General features: G+C 48.8%; 1 protein-coding gene across 1 annotated transcript; it reads right to left on the reverse strand.

Annotated features, from left to right (window-relative positions):
• Window positions 1–8,947: 8,947 nt before the first annotated feature.
• Tmem273 (transmembrane protein 273) lies at window positions 8,948–14,556 on the reverse strand. The gene is made up of 5 exons (XM_090345545.1): window positions 14,553–14,556; window positions 13,059–13,151; window positions 12,091–12,231; window positions 9,085–9,115; window positions 8,948–8,963 (listed from the first exon to the last, which is right to left on the reverse strand). Exons 1-5 carry the CDS (start codon window positions 14,554–14,556, stop codon window positions 8,948–8,950), a joined length of 285 nt encoding a protein of 94 aa, XP_090201671.1.
• Window positions 14,557–19,577: the final 5,021 nt, after the last annotated feature.

The following is a 19,577-nucleotide window of genomic DNA, read 5'->3' on the forward strand; positions in this document are numbered from 1 at the left end:
ATCATAGAAAATAAAAGCCAAAAGTGGTGCAATGGCTCAAGTGGTAGAGTTCTAGCCTTGAGAAAGCCCAAGGACAGTGCTCAAGCCCTGAGTTCAAAGCCCTAGGACTGGCAAAAAAAAAAAAAAACAACTTACCAACTTATGTATCTTACAAGTGTGTGCCCGTGCATGCACCAATTCCAGGATGTCAGGGCCTGGTGCTATCTCTATCTCTGAGATTTGCTGTTATTGTTGTTGTTCAAAACTAGTTTTCTACTACTTGAGCCACAGCTCTATTTCTGGCTTTTTAGTGGCTAGTAAGAGTCTCATAGCCTTTCCTGTCTGGCCTGGCTTCAAACCATGATTCTCAGATGACAGCCTCCTAAGAAGCTAGGATTACAGATGTGAAATACTAGCACCTGGCTTGATTCATTCCTTGGCCTTGTCTAGTAACTCTCCCACATGACCCCCTCGACCAGACACTGAGCCCTGGACACTTCAGTCACCAGATGTGCCGTCGGATCCTGGCTGCAGCTGTCACCTGAGGCCTACACCTAACACTGAAGAACTGGCTGTTCTCTTCCCTCCCAGAGAGGGTGAATCACTTAGAGTCTGCCCTTAGGGCTTGGTATTCCCCAAACCATTACAAGGGAACTGCATGTGCATTGGGGGCTCAGAGTCACACTGGACCAGAAAGCAAGCTCATCACTGGTGCCTAGTTGTATATTTCCTGGACACAGAATGAAATAACCATGCTGGATTAGCCTTGGCCCAAGGTCAAGTTGATCAAGAAACTCCAAATATCCAGCTGTGGTGGCTCACACCTGTAATCCTAGCTACTCAGGAGGCTGAGATCTGAGGATCAAGGTTCAAAGCCATCCCAGGCAATACAAAGCCGAGAGACTCTTATCTACAATTAATCACTAGAAAAGGGGAAGTGGGGTAGACTGGTAGCCTTGAGCTGAAGAGCTCAGGGACAGCGCCCAGGCCATGACCACTGCCCCCTTCCAGAAAAAAAGAAAGAAAAAAGAAACTCCAAATAGAGTTTAGAGCATAGCCTGGTGGTAGAGTGCTCACCTAGCATGCACAAAGCCCTCGGTTCGACACCTCAGTACACATACACAGAAAAAGCTGGAAGTGGTGCTGTGGCTCAAGTGGCAGAACTCTAGCCTTGAGCAAAAAATGTCCAAGGACAGTGCTCAGGCCCTGAGTTCAAGCCCCAGGACTGGCAAAAAAATAAAAACCTCCAAATAATTCTAATAGCTGCTGGTCCCTGGACCCTCATCCAGAAGGAGCCATCCGGAGCGGGTTGAGGGGATTTCTGGCAGGGTGGGGAGGACTTTTGGGAAGAAGTTTAGGCATGGAAAGTTAAGCTAGGGCGCCACAGGGGGCAATGTGCCCCGTCCATGCGGCTTCCCAATGATGCTGCCCTTCACTGCCCAAGGCGGCCTGCTGGCCCTCCGCACACAGCACAAATGACAGTGCAGCCAACAATGGGCTTCAAAATAACAGCAGTCCTGTAAGATCCAATTGTTTAGTGACAGAATCATGTGAGTTTGTCTAAAAACACTATGGCATTTCCCCCATTACAGAAACACTGAACACTGAATTTCTCAGGATGTAACTCTGTCAGTTAAATGGCACACATTGGGCCAGAAGCATTGCTTAGTGGTAGAGTGCTTGCTTAGCATGCATGAAGCCCTGGGATGGATTCCTCTATATTACACACACACAGAAAAGTCAGAAATGGTGCTGTGGCTCAAGTGGCAGAGCACTGGCCTTGAGAAAGCCCAAGGACAGTGCTCAGGCCCTGGGTTCAAGCTTCAGGAGTAGCAAAAAAATAAAAATAAATGGCACACACCACTCTCTGTTCTGCACTTGGGGCTAAAATAAAATCTGACAACAGCAAATGCTGTGTATGGGACATACAACAATGGACAGGGAACCAGAACCCGTTCACCTTTAACTCACCAGTGGTTCTGCCATTCACCAACCAGCTGTCTTAATTAAAAGGCTGCTAAAAGAAGCAAATCAATTAACAGATCTCTTCCAAGATGGTTTATTCTATCTTACACACAGAAAATTGCTTATGAGGAACGCATTGCTGCTTTAGGTGATCAGTTAACAAAGGCTGCTAATGAAAAACATTGTTATCAAGTCAGACAAAAGACGCCCTGGGAATTGAAGCAAATTATCATAACTCAGCACTTTGTTTTGAAATAAGAGCTTAACTGCCATTACATATGAGGAGGAGACGCCAATCCAAAGAGAGCCTATCTACAGGGCCACCTGGAGGTTTACAGAATTCCTTCTAGAGAACGGTTAGAAATCAAGGTGAAGGCCAGGTGCTGGTTGGTGATTCATTCCTCTTATCCTAGCTACTCAGGAAACTGAGATATGAGGATCAAGGTTAGAGGCCAGGCCAGGCAGACAAATCCAAGAACCTTGTATCTCCAAGTAACCAGTAAAAAGTAGAAGTGGAGGTGTTGCTCATGCAGTAGAGCACTTGAGCAAAACAAGCTAAGCCATAGTGCAGGGCCCTGAGCTCAAGCACAAGTACTGGCACACTTGCACGCATCACACACACACACACACACACACACACACACACACACACACAAATAGAAGGAAGGGGGAACATTTATTTGTGCCTCAGAACCTTTGACTATGAATAATAATAGAATGAGGTAAGTTTCTCTGCCAGTCCTGTCTTTCTTGCATATGCCACACAGATTGTGATAATCTCCATAAAATAATGACAGGAGGAGAACAATAATCGCTTACATTTGTGGTGTTCTCTATGAGACACACATCCCCCTTAAATTTTCCCCCTTAATTCTTTGCTGCTCCTTTTATTTGAAGGGCCACATAGCTGCCAGTCTTGGCCACAGCTGTCTAGAACCCTTTCTCCAGCTGAGGCAGCCATCTTGTTACAGAAAGTCGGTCTTCCCTTGTTGGCCCTTGACAATGATTGGTCATCTTCTCAAAGTTTTTCTGGATGTTCACAGGGAATGGATTTAACGTGGTAGCTAAAACGATGAGGCTAAAAGTTCTAGAAAATTCATCTTAACTGTGGTAAGATGGTGAGGATGAGGAAACTGGACCCTAGGCTTCGTCCAGGGTGCTAGGGCTCTTTCCACCAGGCCTGAACGCACCACCAGTTAGAAGCACAAAGAATTCCCTCGTGGGGGAACCCATGTTGGCTTCCATCTTTGTCTAGGCGCTCTGGTCGGCTAGCTTCTTGCTGAAGAATAGAAGACATTCTTGATTCTAGTCCTTTTAGGATTTGCTTCTCACACTTGAGTCTACTGAAGCCCCATTGCTACAGCAGGCTTTTCAATTCAACAGGTTGCTGAGGCTGTAGCTTTGGGCAATTGTCCAGACAGCCAATGCTCTGCTCACAGCTCAATCACCTGAGCATCGCTGGAAAGGAAGAGAAACCTCTGAAAGACTTACTCGTCAACTGACTGTGCCCTAAGCTTTGTATGCAGCTTGTGTGCTACAAATCAAGCAGGGATGAAGGCTCATGGACAGAGGGGTGGCATAATGGGGTATCTCCTTGGGCAACACAGGCCTGGGACCAGGGGCTCCCAAGGGAAGGAAGTCACTTTTTCAGATCACCCTGTGATTGTTTTCTGTCCAGCCAGACCTGAGATGACCAAATCCCATCCATTTTGAGGTCTGAGAGGAAAGCAGTGCTTTCCCAGTCAGGAGGGCATATTTGTGGGAAATATGGTTGGAGTCTTCAGTTAAAGAATCCATATCTGCGCTGATGCTATGGGAAAGAAGGGGAGAGATCTGTTAGCGTTTCTGGGCCACCCATTCTAGTCATGTGAGAGCAGCCTCACCACCTCACCTCTTCCTCTTTCCCTGCACAGTCCAGGCCAGCTAGCCTGGCAACACTTCATGGACCAAAACCATGCCTAATTCCTCAATCTGAATGAGCCTCTTGCTACTTTTCCACTGATCAACCACAAAAGAGTCCCAGTCCTTAAGAAGCACTGGGTTCTTCTGCTGGTGATTCTCAACAGGCTCCATCTCCCAAACAAAACCTGTGCTGAAGTCCAGCCACTCCTGTCTGTATCTTCATGGCCTCTTTCAGTCTAACAAGAGCTATAGGAACATACATAGAACATGATGTCCTCTTTCTTTCTTTCTTTCCTTCCCTTCCTCCCTCCCTTCCTCCTTTCCTTCCTTCCTTCCTTCCTTCCTTCCTTCCTTCCTTTCTTCCTTCCTTCCTTTCTTCCTTCCTTCCTTTTTTTTGCCAGTCTCGGGGATTGAGCTCAGGGCCTAACCACTGTCCTTGGGCTTTCTCAAGGCTAGTGCTCTACCGCTTGAACACTTCTGGCTTTTTCTATGTATGTGGTACCAAGGAATTGAACCCGGGTCTTTATGCATGCTAGACAAGCACTCCTACCACTAGGCCAAATTCCCAGCCATCTTTCTTCCTTTTGTAGGTATGATACTGGGATTTGAACTCTGGGTACTTGTGCTTGGATTCAGGGCCTTGCACTCTCACTTAGCTTTTTCTCTCAAGATCCTACCATTTGAACCACAGCTCCATTTCCTGCTTTTTGGCAATCAGCTAAAGAGTTGCACAGACTTTCCTGCCTGGGCTGGATTGGAACCATGATCCTCAGATCTCAGACTCCTGAGTCATTATAATTAAAAGGCATGAGCCACAGCTGCCAGCTATGAAACCCATTCATTAATTGTATAACTAATAGAAACTAATATTTTTAAGATTAATAGACACTAATATTTTTTTCCTAAAGACTAAGGCATGCTGAGAGAAGTGGAAAGAAGTAAAGGAAAGAATTTTAAGTGAGAACTACCAGCTTTGTCAAGAGTTTGTATATCTCCCTTAAAGGATAATGGGTTCATAAGAACCCAAGCTGACAGATTGTCCTGTCTAGACACGAGGCTGAAACAGTGTTGATCCTGCTGATTGTCTTATCAAGCCCCGTGTTAAAAGGGTCTTCAGTCATTGCTACACAGAGCATATTAAGGGGCTGCACCTTTGTCAGCTTCTGCACTTGAGGTGCTGATGCCTGGGAGATGGGGAAGCAGGGAATGCGTCTTCCCACAGCTGACGGCAGCTCTGAGCACGGAAGTGCCTGTGCCAGAATTCTTGGTGGATGAGGTTGTTGTCCAACACACAGTGGCTTTGAACCAGTGAGTCTTCCAGCCACCAGGAAGCCAGGCACAACTTGCAGTAAACGGTTAGCTAGGCAGAGACTGCGGAAGCATCTGATGACTAGACAAAGAGATGACTTCTGACTGCAGGTCACCCTGGGGTGGCATGAGGAGAAAAGTGAGCTGGGCACAGGTAGCTCACATCTCTAAGCCTAGCTACTCAGGAGGCTGAGATCTGAGCACCCAGGGCAGGAAAGTCTATGAGACTACCTCCAATTAGCCACCAAAAAACCAGCACTGGAGCTGTGGCTCAAAGTAGTAGAGCACTAACCTTGAGCAAAAGAGCATGGGGACAGTGCCTAGGCTCCGAGTTCAAGCCCCATGACTGACAAAAAAAATTAGAAAGAGTGAGAGATCTGTGGCTCTAGAATCCTAATTCCCCAAGGGGCTGAGATCTGAGAATCAAGGTTCAAGACCAGCTAAGGCAGACAAAACTGTGAGACACCTATCTCCAACCAGCCAAATAACAACAAACTACTGAAGTTGGTGCCCTCTTGGTCACGTGATGGATAGGGAATTGGGTTTAACCAGTGCCCTATTGTCTTCCTGGAGGAGGAGTTCCTTTCTTGTGTGTACATGCGCATATGTGTGTATGTGTGCATGTGTGCTGGCAGTGGGACTTGAGATCAGGTCCTGGGTGCTCTCGTTTTCACTCAAGGCTGGCACTCTACACTTGAGCCATACCTCTGTTTCCAACTTTTTCCTTTTTGGTGGCCAGTTGGAGTTAAGCGTCTTGTGGACTCTTCTGTCTAGGCTGTTTTGAACCAGGATCCTCTTATCTCAATCTCCTGCATAGCCAGGATTGCAGGTGTGAGCTACCCATGCCTGGCTGAAACACCCTCTTGAACAATTACGTAGGATATATTTTTAAAACCCTAGACGAAGTATTAGGATTGAAAACTCAGTAACTCTGTATCCACCAAGAGCCAAAACCCATTGGGGCACAGAACACGAACAGATAGGAAGTCAGTACTGAGGAGCCGGGGCTGGTCAAATGGTCATACGAATCTCAAAGCAGTAGCCCTTGGATTATTTGCCACCTTCATTGGGAAGCATTGTAGCCTCTTATGGTGCAGAAGGCAGTGAAGCATCTCCAGCAGTGTGGGTGGGTGGCTACAGCCATGTGCCTGCTCACTCAGTACCACAAAAGATGCACAAAACCAAGCTCCCCTCCCTCTCTCCTCCCCTGCCTTCCCCTCCCCACCCTCCTTTTCCCTCCCCTCCCCTCCCTTTCTCTCCTCACCCTCCTTTTCCTTCCCCTTCTTATCCCTTCCCTTCCCTCTGTTCCCCTCCTTCCCCACTCTATCCTTTCTCTCCTCTCCCCTCCCTCCTTTTCCCTCCCCTCCCCTTCTCTCCCCTCCCTCCTTTTCCCTGCCCTCCCCTCTTCTCCCCTCCCCTTCCTTCCCCCCTCACTCTCCTTTGTCTTCCCCTCTCCTTCCCTCCCCTCCCATCCCACCTTTTCCCACTCCTTCCCTCCCCTCCTTTCTGTCCCTTCCCACCTTTTCCCTTTCCTCTCCTTCCCTTCCCGCCCCTCCTCTCCCCTCCCTCCTTTTCCCTCCAGTCCCCTCCTCTCCTGTCCCTTCCTCTCCCTTCCCATCCCCACTCTCCTTTGCCCTCCCCTCCCCTTTCCTCCTATCCTTTCTTTTCCCTTTCCCTTTCCATCCCTTTGTAGTCTTTTTGACCAAAACCAACACAACAACAACACATTGTCTGGATCTCCATATGTGGGAACAGGAAACAATCAAACAAATCTATAAAATGGGAAATTTTTATGAGACAAATTAAACAAGGGTTAGTTCCTTCCAAACTGATGATAAAATGGTAAGGAAAAGGCAGAAATTGTCCAGTACTGAGTAAAAAGAGATAAAATCAAATCCAATTACACTTTCTACATTGAATAAGTAGCTCAATAAAAGGCTACTCTAAACACAATTGGAGAAATGTGACTACAGACAGGGAAATTAGTGACATTACAGAATTAGCATTCATCTCAGAAATGGCCTTTGTATTGTGACTATGGGAGACATAACAGTGGTGGATTTAAGAGTGAAATACCATGATGCCTGCACTGATTTTCATGTGGGCCAACCAAAAAATAAATGAGAATACAGAGAAAAAGCAAAAGAAGCAACATGTATTTGGGAGCCTGGAACTGGGAGAATCAGGTAGAAAAGTTCTCTGGAATCCTTCATAGCCTGTAGCTGGGCAGTGTGGGACCTGCCTCTCATCCCAAGCTGTGTGAGAGACTGAGACTAGGAGGGCAGAGACGTCTGCAAGGCTCCATCTCCATGGACAGAAGCCAGATGTCACAGGCACACAAGAAATTATCATTTTCATTCATTAGGGCTTGAACTCAAGTTCTGTAAGCTTGCTAACAAACACTTTACCATCTGAGCCAGGTGCCGAGCCTTCATTGACATCGTCGTTGTCATCATCATCATCATCATCATCATCATCATCATCATCATCATCATCATCATCGTCATCATCACCATCATCACCATCATCTCACTAACTTTTTCCTGGCTGACTATGAACCAAGATCCTCCTATCGTTGCCACCTGAGTAGCTGGTATTACAATGTACACCATTTATGCCCAGCCAACCAACCATTTGGAGAAATTATTAGGTTACAATAAAACATGCTTCTTTGGGGTCTAACCTCTTCCTGACTCACACTGACTCCCTCTAGTGTTGGTTTTGGAAACTGTGCCTACTTCCTCTTTCTTAAGTCTCTATTCTTCCCTTCCTGCCTTCCTCCAGCTCCTCTTCTTCCTTCTCCAGCAATTGGCTTTCTTTAAAAAAAAAGGGGGGGGGCTAGGAGTTTGGCCTAGTGGTTAAAGTGCTTGCCTAACATGCATGAAGACCCGGGTTCAATTCCTCGGTACCACATACGTAGAAAAAAGCCGGAAATGGTGCTGAGGCTCAAGTGGTAGAGCTCTAGCCATGAGAAAGTCCAAGGACAGTGCTCAGGCCCTGAGCTCAAGCTCAGGTCTGGCAAAGAAAAAAAAATTCTTGTCTTAGGGCTGGAACTTAGGGCCTAGGCACTGTCGTTGAGTATTTTTTTTTTTAACTCAAGGTTAACACTCTATCACTTGAGCAACAGCTCCATTTGTGGCTTTTTTAAGTGTTCATTGGAGATGAGTCTTATGAATGCCCTGCCCGGGCTGGCTTTGAACCTCAATCTTCAGATCTCACCCTCACGAGTAGCTAGGATTATAGGCATGAGCCGCCAACACCCAGCTTCAAATATTTGTTTTGAATAACTGTTGAAAGCACCTGATCCACCCTGTCTGCCTGGATTATGAAAAATACTTTCCTTTAGCCTACAGGTCTCAAAAAAATAATAATTTTGTGTATTCCACAATAAGCCAAACATGCCTACGTGTGTCAGGGCCTCTCTGCCCCTAGAAGCTTTCCTCTTTCTTCTGCATCAATCCAAGCTCCATCCACCCGCTTATACACATGCTTCCCAGTAGGCTATGCACCCCCAGCAACCCAAAGACTCAAGACATACATGCTTAGTCTTGCTCTGGCTCCTCACTGGGCAACCTAGAGTCCTCTGTAGCTTCCTCTTTGCCCAGTACCTGGCCCAGAGCCAGACCTATTTATTCTGGCAGTTTTTGGTGGTCAGCTCCAGGTAAGCGCTGCACAGAAATCCCTGACTGGGCTGGCTTCAGACTCCATCCTCCCATCTCAGCCTGACAGCTGAGATTACAGGCACCAGCCACCAGCGCCTGGCTGTGATGACTGCAGTTTGTAGTGCCCACTCTCATGACACCTGCCCACTGGTGCAAAGAAGGGGAGAGTGAGAAAGGGAAGACATGTCACTCTACCCTGAATGAGAACCAGGACCACAGAAAGACAAGAGATCCACGAGTCCCCGCTGATGTGCTGTAGCCATCTTACCTGGAGTTTTTCCTCTTGCGCACAGCAGTGTCTAGACAAAGAAAACAGGGCATTAGAAAGGAGTCCCATGACTCTGGCCCATTCTCTCAGGGACACCGATGGCTGGTGTCAGGAGGGCAGTGCTAAGAGGCTCTGGATTGGTCACTCTCGGAAGGTAGACTACAGGGGGCACCCAGTCTGGCCTTTATCACAGTAAATGCATCTCTGTTGAGGTCCCGTTGCTGGCCTCCCTAAATTGGCATGGAAATGGGACTAAGCAATCCCTAGAGCTTGCTTGTCACCCCAAATCTTCCTTCTACGTGCAGCCTGGGGCTTCCTTCTTTACTAACATCCTGAAGAGGACTGTAGGGGTGATATGAGGCTGTTTCCTTCCCTTCATGATAGAGATACAAAAACCATGGCAAAATCGGTGGCTCAGAGGAATGGAGCCCCTCACATCTGGACAAGTACCAAGAATTCAGTACCTTGGAAATCCTACCATGCAGCATCCATCCTCTGGCCCAGAACCACCCCCCCTTGTGTGTGTGTGTGTGTGTGTGTGTGTGTGTGTGTGTGTGTGTGTGTGTGCACATGTACCAATTCTGGGACTTGAACTCAGGGCCTCAAATCCTTGCTTGGCTTTTTCCACTCAAGGCAGACATTCTACCACCTGAGCAATACTTCCTCTTCTGGCTTTTTGCTGGTTAATTGGAGACAAGAATTTCATAGACTTTTCTGCTTAGGCTGGCTTCAAACCTATGATCCTCAGACCTCAGCCTCCTGAACAGCCAGAATTACAAGTGTGAACCGACAACACCCGGTTCCGTATATCTTTATAGTCAAAATTTCCAGTCAACATTCTGTAAAGGCACAAAAACACCTCACAGAACATTTACAGTCATAGCATCAAGTCTACTTAAGGAAGCTGGAAACACATCTCAGAGGCAGAGGCTTGGCTGATGTGCTCAGGCCCTGTCATCCACCCCCCAGAACAACAAGAAAAAAATCTGATGCAACCACAGATGCATTGTAGTGATATTTGGGGACAGAGGAATGCAAATCAGTGTTGCAATCTGCTAGTTCACTGTCATGCTGACGGCTCAGCTTCCACTCAAGGAGGCCCGTGTCTTGCAGGTCCTTAGGACGTGAACTGCACCGCTGCTCTCCCACGCAAGACAAGGCCTGGATCATGAGAGGCCACTCTGCATGGCTCTGAGCAGGGCTTGTGCGGTTTGGCTGACATCACAGCATCAATATCCGCCATGCTTGGGCTCATCTCACAGTTGCATCCTTGAATTAAGGAAACAAATTCCTGCACAAAGCCAACTTCCCATCTTCTTCCCATCTTTCTCCAGGAGACATAGCTCTCAGGAATGTCAGCAGCAATGGAACAGAAAAGCATAAGAGAGAGACAAAGCACAGCTGCAAGAGACAGAGAGACAGACACAGAGGGAGGGAGGATGTGGACAAAAAGACAGAGTTCAGGAGCTAGTGATCACGCCTATGGTCCTAGCTACTCAGGAGGCTGAGATGGGAAGATCAATGTTCAAAGCCAGCTCAGGCAGAAAAGTCCCTGAAACTCTTATCTCTAACTTGCCACAAAAACTGGAAGTAAAGCAGTGGCTCAAGCAGAGAACTAGCCTTGAGCACCCAAGCTCAGAGACAGTGCCCAGTCCCAGAGTTCAAGCCTTAAGGCCAGCAAACAACACAAAACAAAACACAGAGGGAGTGGGGGTGGAGGGTAATGTAAGAGAGGAAGGGAGGGAGGGAGAGAGAGAGAAAGAGAGTGAGAGAGAGACAGACAGACAGACAGAGACAGACAGACAGACAGAGACAGAGAGAAAGAGAAAGAGAGACAGAGAAAGAGAGACGGAGAAAGAGGCCACTTTATCTCTCCTGCCTGGAGTGTGTTGGGCTCTGTGCTCTGGCTTTTGTTCTTCCTTGTCACTGACATGGAATTATCCTCAGTGCTCAAGCTGAGTGGCTATACAGGACACCATTAAAAGTTTTCTGGGTTAGACATAGTCCCTAAGCAGGCCATGATGGAACATTTGAGGGTGAGACCTAGTGGGAGGTCTGAGGGTTCAGAGAAGAGCATTCAAGTGGGATTATGAAGCTCCTCTCTCTCTCTCTGTCTCTCTCTGTCTCTCTGTCTATGTTCTCTGTGTCTCTGTCTCTGTGTCTCTGTCTCTGTGTCTCTCTGTGTCTCTCTGTGTCTCTGTCTCTGTCTCTGTCTCTGTCTCTCTCTCTCTGTCTCTCTCTCTCTCTCTCTCTCTCACTCTCTCTCAATGTGACTATGAGATAAACCACTTTCCTCCACCACACACACCTTCCATGATATTTTGTGCCACCCTAAAGTCCCAGAGCCACAGAGTTAATCAATCCTGGACTGAAACTTTCAAACTGTGAGCCAAGATAGGCAATGAGCTCTGATAGTCATAGTTCAAAGCCAGCCAGGCCAGAAAAGTCCACAAGAATCTCAGTTCCAATGAACCAGGAAAAAAAAAAGGCAGAAATGGAGGTAGTAGAAGTATGGCCCAAATGGTAGAACACCAGCCCTGAGGAAAAACAAAAGCCAAGTGAGAACATGAGACCCTGAGTTCAAGCCCTACAAGGGCACAAACACACAACAACAACAAACCTACGAGGCCAGGAGTTTGGCCTAGTGGTAGAGTGCTTGCCTAGCATGCATGAAGACCTGGGTTCCATCCATTGGTTCCACATATATAGAAAAAGCAGGAAGTGGTGCTGTGGCTCAAGTGGTAGAGCTCCAGCCTTGAGAAAGCCCATGGACAGTGCTCAGGCCCTGAGTTCAAGCCCCAAAACTGGCAAAAAAAAAAAACCAAAAGAAACAAACAAAAACAAGAACAAAGCAAACTGTGGGTGGATTTGAACCCCTCATCTTTTATAGATTGACTGCCTTGGGTCTTTTGTTACAGTTGACACAAGCTGACTAATACACTTCCCTCCGTTGGGCCAGGTGACCTGGGTGTGAGATGCCTGGCATCTCAAGGGGGGGGGGCTTACCACTGGAGCACAGTGGGGTGCTCTTGGGGTCTGAAGAGTCGTTATCAGACAGGTGCTTTCTGATCATGCAGATCTTCAAGACCAGAAAGCCAGCCAAGATGGCAAATCCCAAGGCAGTTCTGATGACAGCATATTTGAAATCTGCAGCCCAGAGAGGAGACACTCACAGCTCAGGTACAACTCTTCCAGGATTTCCAGTGGCTTTGGATGGTGTCTAGAATCCTGCACTGGCCCCTGCCCCTCCACACCACAACCTGCCATGGATGGCCTCGTTCTCCGTGCGTCCCTGTGTCTGGAACCCCATCCCTGGTCTCCATCTGTGGGAATCTGTTCCCAGTAGTTCCAGGTTGACTCAGTTCAACCCTGGTGATGGGTGGATTATTACTCTGGCTTCTTGTATCTCTGACTTCATTAGTCCTTCCTTCCTTCCTTCCTTCCTTCCTTCCTTCCTTCCTTCCTTCCTTCCTTCATGTACGGAGTATGTGTTTGCGCCTGGAATATGGTGATTCTGTGAGTTCAAGTTTGGGGGGGGCCTGGAGTCAGCAGGGGAAGGCAGGCAAAGAAGTCATGAGAGTCACATGACAGAATCTGCTATGGTTTGGGGGACTGGGGAGTCCAGAGGCTTCGCAGAGGAAGAGATTTGCAGATCAAACCTTGCCAGCGTGGCCAGCCTGAGGTGTGGATGTCCGGGTCCTGAGCTGGTAGTAAGACAATGTGCTGAACCCACCACCGAGGGGCACACAGCTGGAGACCAAGGCATTGTGGGTACTGGAGCTGTCAATCAGCCATAGAGAGCAGACCTGCTGCTTGTGTTCTCTTGATTTAGGGTAGGCTCTACCACAGACCTGGCTCCCAGGAGAAAGCTGTGCTAGCCACTCAGATGGGCCTACAGGTGAACATGACCTGTGTGCTGACCAGCAGGAGACCAAACCCCCACTCACGCATGGACAAGATGGCAGACTACCTACCAGTCTCAACCTCTGCTGACTTGCCAGTGGCCAGCATTTGAGCTCCTCCAACATCTGCAAGAAAGAAAAGCCAGATAATGAGTGATTGTTGTTCTTAAGGTACTATGTTATCTCTCATCTCTTTTGCTGTCCCTTGGTTATCTCATATTGTTACAGCATCTCACTTTGTTACCTGATATATCGGATATATTTGTATTTGGTTATTTGAAATTGGATAGGGAGTGGGGGAAAATAAGATGAGGGGAGGGGGTGGGGGGAGGGAAATGGGGACCAAGACATGAGAAAGGGTATCAATGTATGGGAATTAATGCACCATCTATCTGGCAAATATCATGTACCCCTTCTATTAATTACAATAAAAAATATATGGAAAAAAAGAAAGAAAAGCCCGAGTGTGGTTAGACACCCAGTGCTGGATTGGAGAAGAGTAGGGGGATTCTAGCTGGCTCCTGGGTATCACATAGTCCTGGAGCCTCACTGCTATCTCGGTGCCTTCCTTAAAACCCACACCAGGCCAGCCACTGGCGGCTCACTCCTGCCATCCTAGCTATTTAGGAGGCTGAGATCTGAAAATCGTGGTTCAAAGTCAACCTAGGCAGGAAAGTTTGTGAGACTCTTGTTTCCAGTTAACCACCACTGAAAAGCTGGAAGTGAAGCTGTGGCTCAAGTGGTAGAGGGCTTCCCTTGAGTGAAAAATCTCAGGGTCAGCACCATTATATTGCCTCTTTCCATTCATCTGGGTCTCCCTTGGTGTTACATGGGTGAGAGCAGGGTTTGGGGACTGACACCACAGCCTTGGAGCAACATGTGAACCCCACAGTCCACACAGCTGTCTCTCTCTGCAAGAAGGGCCAGGCATTGCCCCTACAATCCAGGTCCCAGCGTGGCCACCTGCCCTGGCCCCTCACCCATGGACACCCTGCCTGGACCCCATGCTGACTGGCTAGTGTGGAGCACATGCCATGACCACTGTGAACCAGCTGGAGATGCAGCGGGGCCAAAGAAAGAAGCAAGTGTGTGTGTCGGGGGGGGGGGTCCCAGAGTGATGCTACAGTGGAGCCACGTTCACCCACCCGACTGAGGGTGGCTCCGATCAACAATGTTGGGGAGACCCCTGCCCTGCTCTGGTCTCCCTGATAGCTTCTAGGCCCTGCTCTGTCCTGCCTTCCTCCTCCTCCAGATCACTGCCGACTTTGTTGTCCTGAAAACACAGCTCTTTCCATTCCCTCCTGTGACAAGAATCCACAGCTGGGGCTCTCAGCTCAGCCCCCTCTGACCCCCCTTCTCCCCCCTTCATTCTGTGTCCCCACTTTGGAGGCTCTGCTAGGAGACCCAGAGAGATGCCTGCAGGCAACAAGCTTGTAATTCCTGCTAGCTGGCCTGATGGCCACTTGGGGGCAGCCGTTTCCCTCCTACCCCTCTCTGCAGCCCTTGCCTGTGCTCAGAGCTCTGACCTGTGCTCTAAGGAGCCCAGGGGTGGGGGATGGGACTCACCCATGTGTCACTCTGCCTCCTGCCAGGGTCACAGGCTAGGGGGGGGGAGGATAGCCCTGAAAATCACTGGGCTGGTTTTGTCTGACTCCACAAAGTAGCTGTGGGATGGATGGCTCTGGGAAGGGGAGTAGAGGTGAGGTGGGGACCAGGGGGGTCCCCTGCCAGAGACTCCACATTCTGCTGGGGTAAGAGCACAAACAGAAGGCATGCCCAGGCAGGAAAGTTCATAAGACTCTTCACGCCAATAAACTACCAAAAACGCTGTAAGTGGAGCTGTGATTCAAGTGGTAGAGTACTAGCCTTGAGCAAAAAAAGCTCAGGGACAGTGCCCAGGCTTTGAGGTCAAGCCCCAAGAACAGCACACCAAACAGAGAGGGTAAATAGTCCTTAGATCTTGTGGCCTGGAGGATGGGAGAGGAAGCCACACTCTTGCTGGGGACAGAGGAAGAGGGTGAGGCTGCTTGGAGAATGGAGAAACACTGCAAGGCATAGCATGGATTTGATTTGGTATCTGACCCACGCATCCAAGCCTTTCTGCACTATCCACCTGTTGAGCCCACCCTCGTCTCTCAGAAGGACTGACACTCTACCACCCTTATTTGGGCAGAATCAGGCCGTGTGACTCCGGTGGTGGGCGAGCAGGTGTGCAAGCACTCAGATGTCATTCCGTAAGTATCTAAACTAAAAATAGGGCAAGGATGCCGGGCTGGGTTCTTCTCGGGACTTCAGTGTTGTGGGACTACTCCTAACTTTAGATCTCATGAATTCCCCACATCCCCAGTTAACGAGGTGTCACATGTCAGCATCTTCTACAACATTCACACATAAGCAAGAGTCCTACAGGAAGTGCCAGTGGAGCCCTGGGTGCCCTGAGCAGGGCCAAGAACAATCACAGACGCATGCTCCCTGCCCAGAAGTTCATGGGGCAGGGGGTAGAAAAGACAAGAATTTCACTCAGGAAAAGCTGAGGGTATCACAGGTCCTATCAGCACCTTCTTGATGAAGGGAGAGCAACTAATAAGTTGGAGGGAGTTTGAATGAGATGTCTGGGGGTAAATATTTGCTAAGTAGCTGATCCTTAACCCCTTCTGTGCTTAGAGGCAGCCTGATTTTTCTCCAGCAATTACTTCCAGCGATCATCAAGGTCCCAGCGTCAGGATGGCAGGTAGAATCAGCACGACTCATTAGCATATTTCTTCTTTCTGTCGACAGTGATTGGTCAAGGGGTGGGACAAGTGAACCATTTTAGGCCAGTAAGACTCATGTCTGGGACTAGGATAGGAGATGGTGGCATACAGGGTCTCTATAGGACTGAGTGAAAGCCAGAGCTGCCCAGGAGTTGGTGAGAACTTTCTGAGAGAGATGTTCCCACTGGAAAGAGAGTAGAGATGAGATAAAGTTCCAATGACAGCTTTGGGGCCCCTGGATCAAGCCGTACATGAAGCTGACTTGGGCCATTATCTCCCTGGACTTCTCAGTTGCTTCAATGAAAACAAAACAGCCTTCCTTTTATTAATTAGCTCAGTCACTGTCGTAGGCAATCTGAAGAGTCGTGGTGACCTTCCTGCGGCAGAGTCATTGAAGATCGCATTGGTAAAGCTGGGGTGAGCATGGAAAACACTGGCTATAAAGGGGTACATAACAATGCAATGAACTGAGGAAGATGGGCAGGCAAAGCAACTCAGCCTCTCTGGGCCTTTGCACATGCCATGTTGATACAGTACCTTTCCCTCGGCCCTGTGGAAAGATTTTACTCACTCTTCAAGACCTAGCACAGAGGCCCCGTCTTTACTCTGCCGGTCCTAAATCGTGCCTGCCAGGTGATTGTATCTCCTTTCTTCCACCACTGGCTGGCCCAAAGCTCACTCTGTGGCATAGAGGACAGCAAGGATGCAGGTTAGCTGCTTCTCGCCCAGATTGGGTGATACGTGAAGAGTCCTGAACTGACTGCACAGTCACCCCCAAGCTGCTGAACACTTCAACCAGAAGTGACTGGAAGCGATAAGATCAAGTCAGCAAGGCCGAGTAACGTGGGGCTTCAAGGCCAAGTCAAGTGCACCCACAGAGGCAGATGGAGTGATAGCACTGTACTTGCACCCCCCTAGCAAGCGTTCATTTTCTCCATCTTCCCCAGGGGCTCGGGGCCTAGGCACACAGCTGACCTTTGCAACAGGAATCACATAGTCCGTTCGAGTTGCTCATTACTGTTTGCTTCTAGACCTCCTTTTCCTCCCAGATCTGGAGGCATAAACAGACTTTGCAAAGCAGCTCTGCCATCTCTGCTTTTTATTTTATTATGTCAGTTCTAGGGCTTGAGTTCAGGTCCTGGGTGCTGTCCCTGAGCTTTTGTTCCACTCAAAACTAGAGCTCTACCACTTGTGCCCCAGCACCACTTTTGGCTTTATGGTGGTTAATTGTAGCTAAGTCTCACAGATTTTCTTGCCCCTGGCTGGCTTCAAGCCTCAATCCTCACATCTCAGCCTCCTGAGTAGCTAAGATTACAGGTATAAACCATCAGCACCTGGCTTCATTTCTGTCTTTTTAACCCTGCGACTCTTAGAAATGACAGCTGGCTTAAGAGGTGAGAGCAGAGCACAAGGCCCACGTTTCTAATTCTGGGCTGGTTTGGTTGGGAGCTGGCAGCTCTAGCCCTTCTGGATATTTAGGAGTGAGTGCCCAGGACTAAACAGCCAGGCCCACAGCCCTGGACCTTGCAGCCCTTCCTGAGCTTGCTTGGCGCTCTCAATGCCATGCAGCATGCCTCAGCCCTCATCACAGCAAAATGCCATGGCTATGTGACTCTACCGTGATTACATTCCTCTCCCATTACCACTGCCCAGGATGGGGTGGCTTTCACGAGCTTCTAGAGCCTTCTACCATTATGATCTTCAGAAACCTCACATGCCCCACCACAAGCCTGGAAACCATCTGAAATTGCTCTTCCTGTGCAGTTCTCACAGACAAATAAGTAAACAGGACGCCCCCTCCTCCTCCAACCCCCCCCAACCCAAGGCTTTTTCGGCTTCATTTTTTCTCTGAAAGGACCTAGACTTGATGGCTGAACTCAGACCTTCCAGACATTCTGGGAGGGTCACAAAACAAAACAAAGAAATAAAACAAGACAAAAACAAAACAAAACAAGAGAAGGCAGAGAGACTTTAGGGAAGCATTCACTCTATTGGTTCTCAGAGTCCTCTCCACTGAAGAAGGAGCACTTGCAAAGAGTCAGAGCACTCACTAGCTCCACAAACGCAGCTGAAGGCTCCCAGTGGCCCCTGGGAAGATGGGCAGTGAGTACAGAATACCTCTCTTAACACAGGAAGTCCACCATGATTGGCCAGCCTAGAGGACACCCTGAATTATTTAAATTAAGGACCAAGGGGAACCAGTGAAGAAAGAGAGTGGGCAGGGCTCGAGGGGGCAGGCAGGGAACTTGTGCAGGTGGAAAGAGAAGCAGGAACAAAGGCCAGGAGGCTGACAAGGGTTGCTGAAGACTTGGGAACTAGAGAAGGTGGCTCAGGGCACTGATGTTGTGGCATCCACTGGCATTGTGGACGGATGAAGGACCAAGCCCAGGAGAGAGGGTCCCATGCTTGGCTTGAGGGACTGTAGACACACAAAAGATGGTGACACACTCCTTAGGTCCAAATGGCTTAGCCTTGTCTACATATTTTGCCTACTAGGCTACCTCTGTGTGTTTCCCCTTGGCCCATGCCACGGTGAGCACTAAAGGCTGGGGTTGCCAGAGTTCTCAGGGTCAGTGCTTCTGTAGGTAGCCAGGACATGGCCACCCTGGCTAGGAACAGGAAGCAGGGGCCAGTGAAGGTCACTCAGCAGACAGAGAGGCCAAGGGAAGCTACAAAGTGTAAGTGGATGTCTCTAGCTTCCAGAAATAGCACCATAATTAAGAGGAGAATGATAATGGTGGGTGACCAGACAGTCAAAAACTTGTACCCACTTTGCTCTTTTGTTTCTCCTGAGCAATCTTTTCTAATTAATTCTTAAAGATTCACACGCTTGGATTCAAACACTCAGCTCACAGAAGCCAAACGAATCAATACTTTTCCCAGCTAATGGAGGGGCTGGAGGCAGGCACTGACTTAGGTCCAAGGCAGAAGCAGTAGGCTGTAGGGTCTGCGAAGAAAAGACAGTAGATGGAAGTGCCCACCGGTCCTGTGTACATTCTGACCAGGACAAAGATACTTGGTGTGGGCACATCAAGCCACATCTGGCCAGGGATCAGCTGACATTTCCAGGGAGCCAAGCTAAAGAGGGATGATGTGAGCAGTGCTTGCCCAAGAGAGGCCATACAAGGTGGATCAATGGCTGGAATGCCCACCCATCCTCCACTCAGTGGGGGAATGGGTTTCTGCCATCTTTGCCTCTCTCCAGTTCAGATGGGGAAGGGGTGTACATGCACATGTGTTCACTGAAGAAGAGGAAATCTAAGGCCTCGGTCCATTAGGATCCTTGAGCTGCCAACCAGAGCAGACCTATTTGCTCCCATGAAGCTCTGGGTCTGCCTTTGCAGAGAGCAGGGAGGCTGGGAACATTGCAGAATAACTAATTAATGATGGTAAAGTATTATGGAAGAGGAAAGCGTTGCATAACCGCTAAGTGGTAGGGTCATTATTATTCATGCAATATTCATACTGTGCTCTTCAGCCTCTAGGAAGCTCCACGCAGTGTCCTCTGGGATCTGGCTGAGGGGAGCACATGCTCAGAGTGTGGCACTGCAGGCTGACAGCTGGCCTGGCCGCTGGACAGAGCTATGACATTGCTTGCAGACACAAGCAGCCCACAGCAGAGCCCCTCAGCAAACCCAGGAAAGGGGTCCCAGCCATCTGTTTCTGTTTACCAAGAAGGCTGTTCAATGAGCTGTAAGCTGGGCTTCTTACTGCAGCTATGATTTTTGTTGTTTTTGTTTTGTTTTTGGAGTGTGTGTGTGTGTGTGTGTGTGTGTGTGTGTGTGCGTGTGTGCGCGTGCTGGGCCTGGGTTCTGTCCCTGATATTTTTGTGCTTAAG

Source organism: Megascapheus bottae, chromosome 15, assembly GCF_031878675.1.
Source record: "Megascapheus bottae isolate mThoBot1 chromosome 15, mThoBot2.hap1, whole genome shotgun sequence".
NCBI lineage: Eukaryota > Metazoa > Chordata > Mammalia > Rodentia > Geomyidae > Megascapheus > Megascapheus bottae.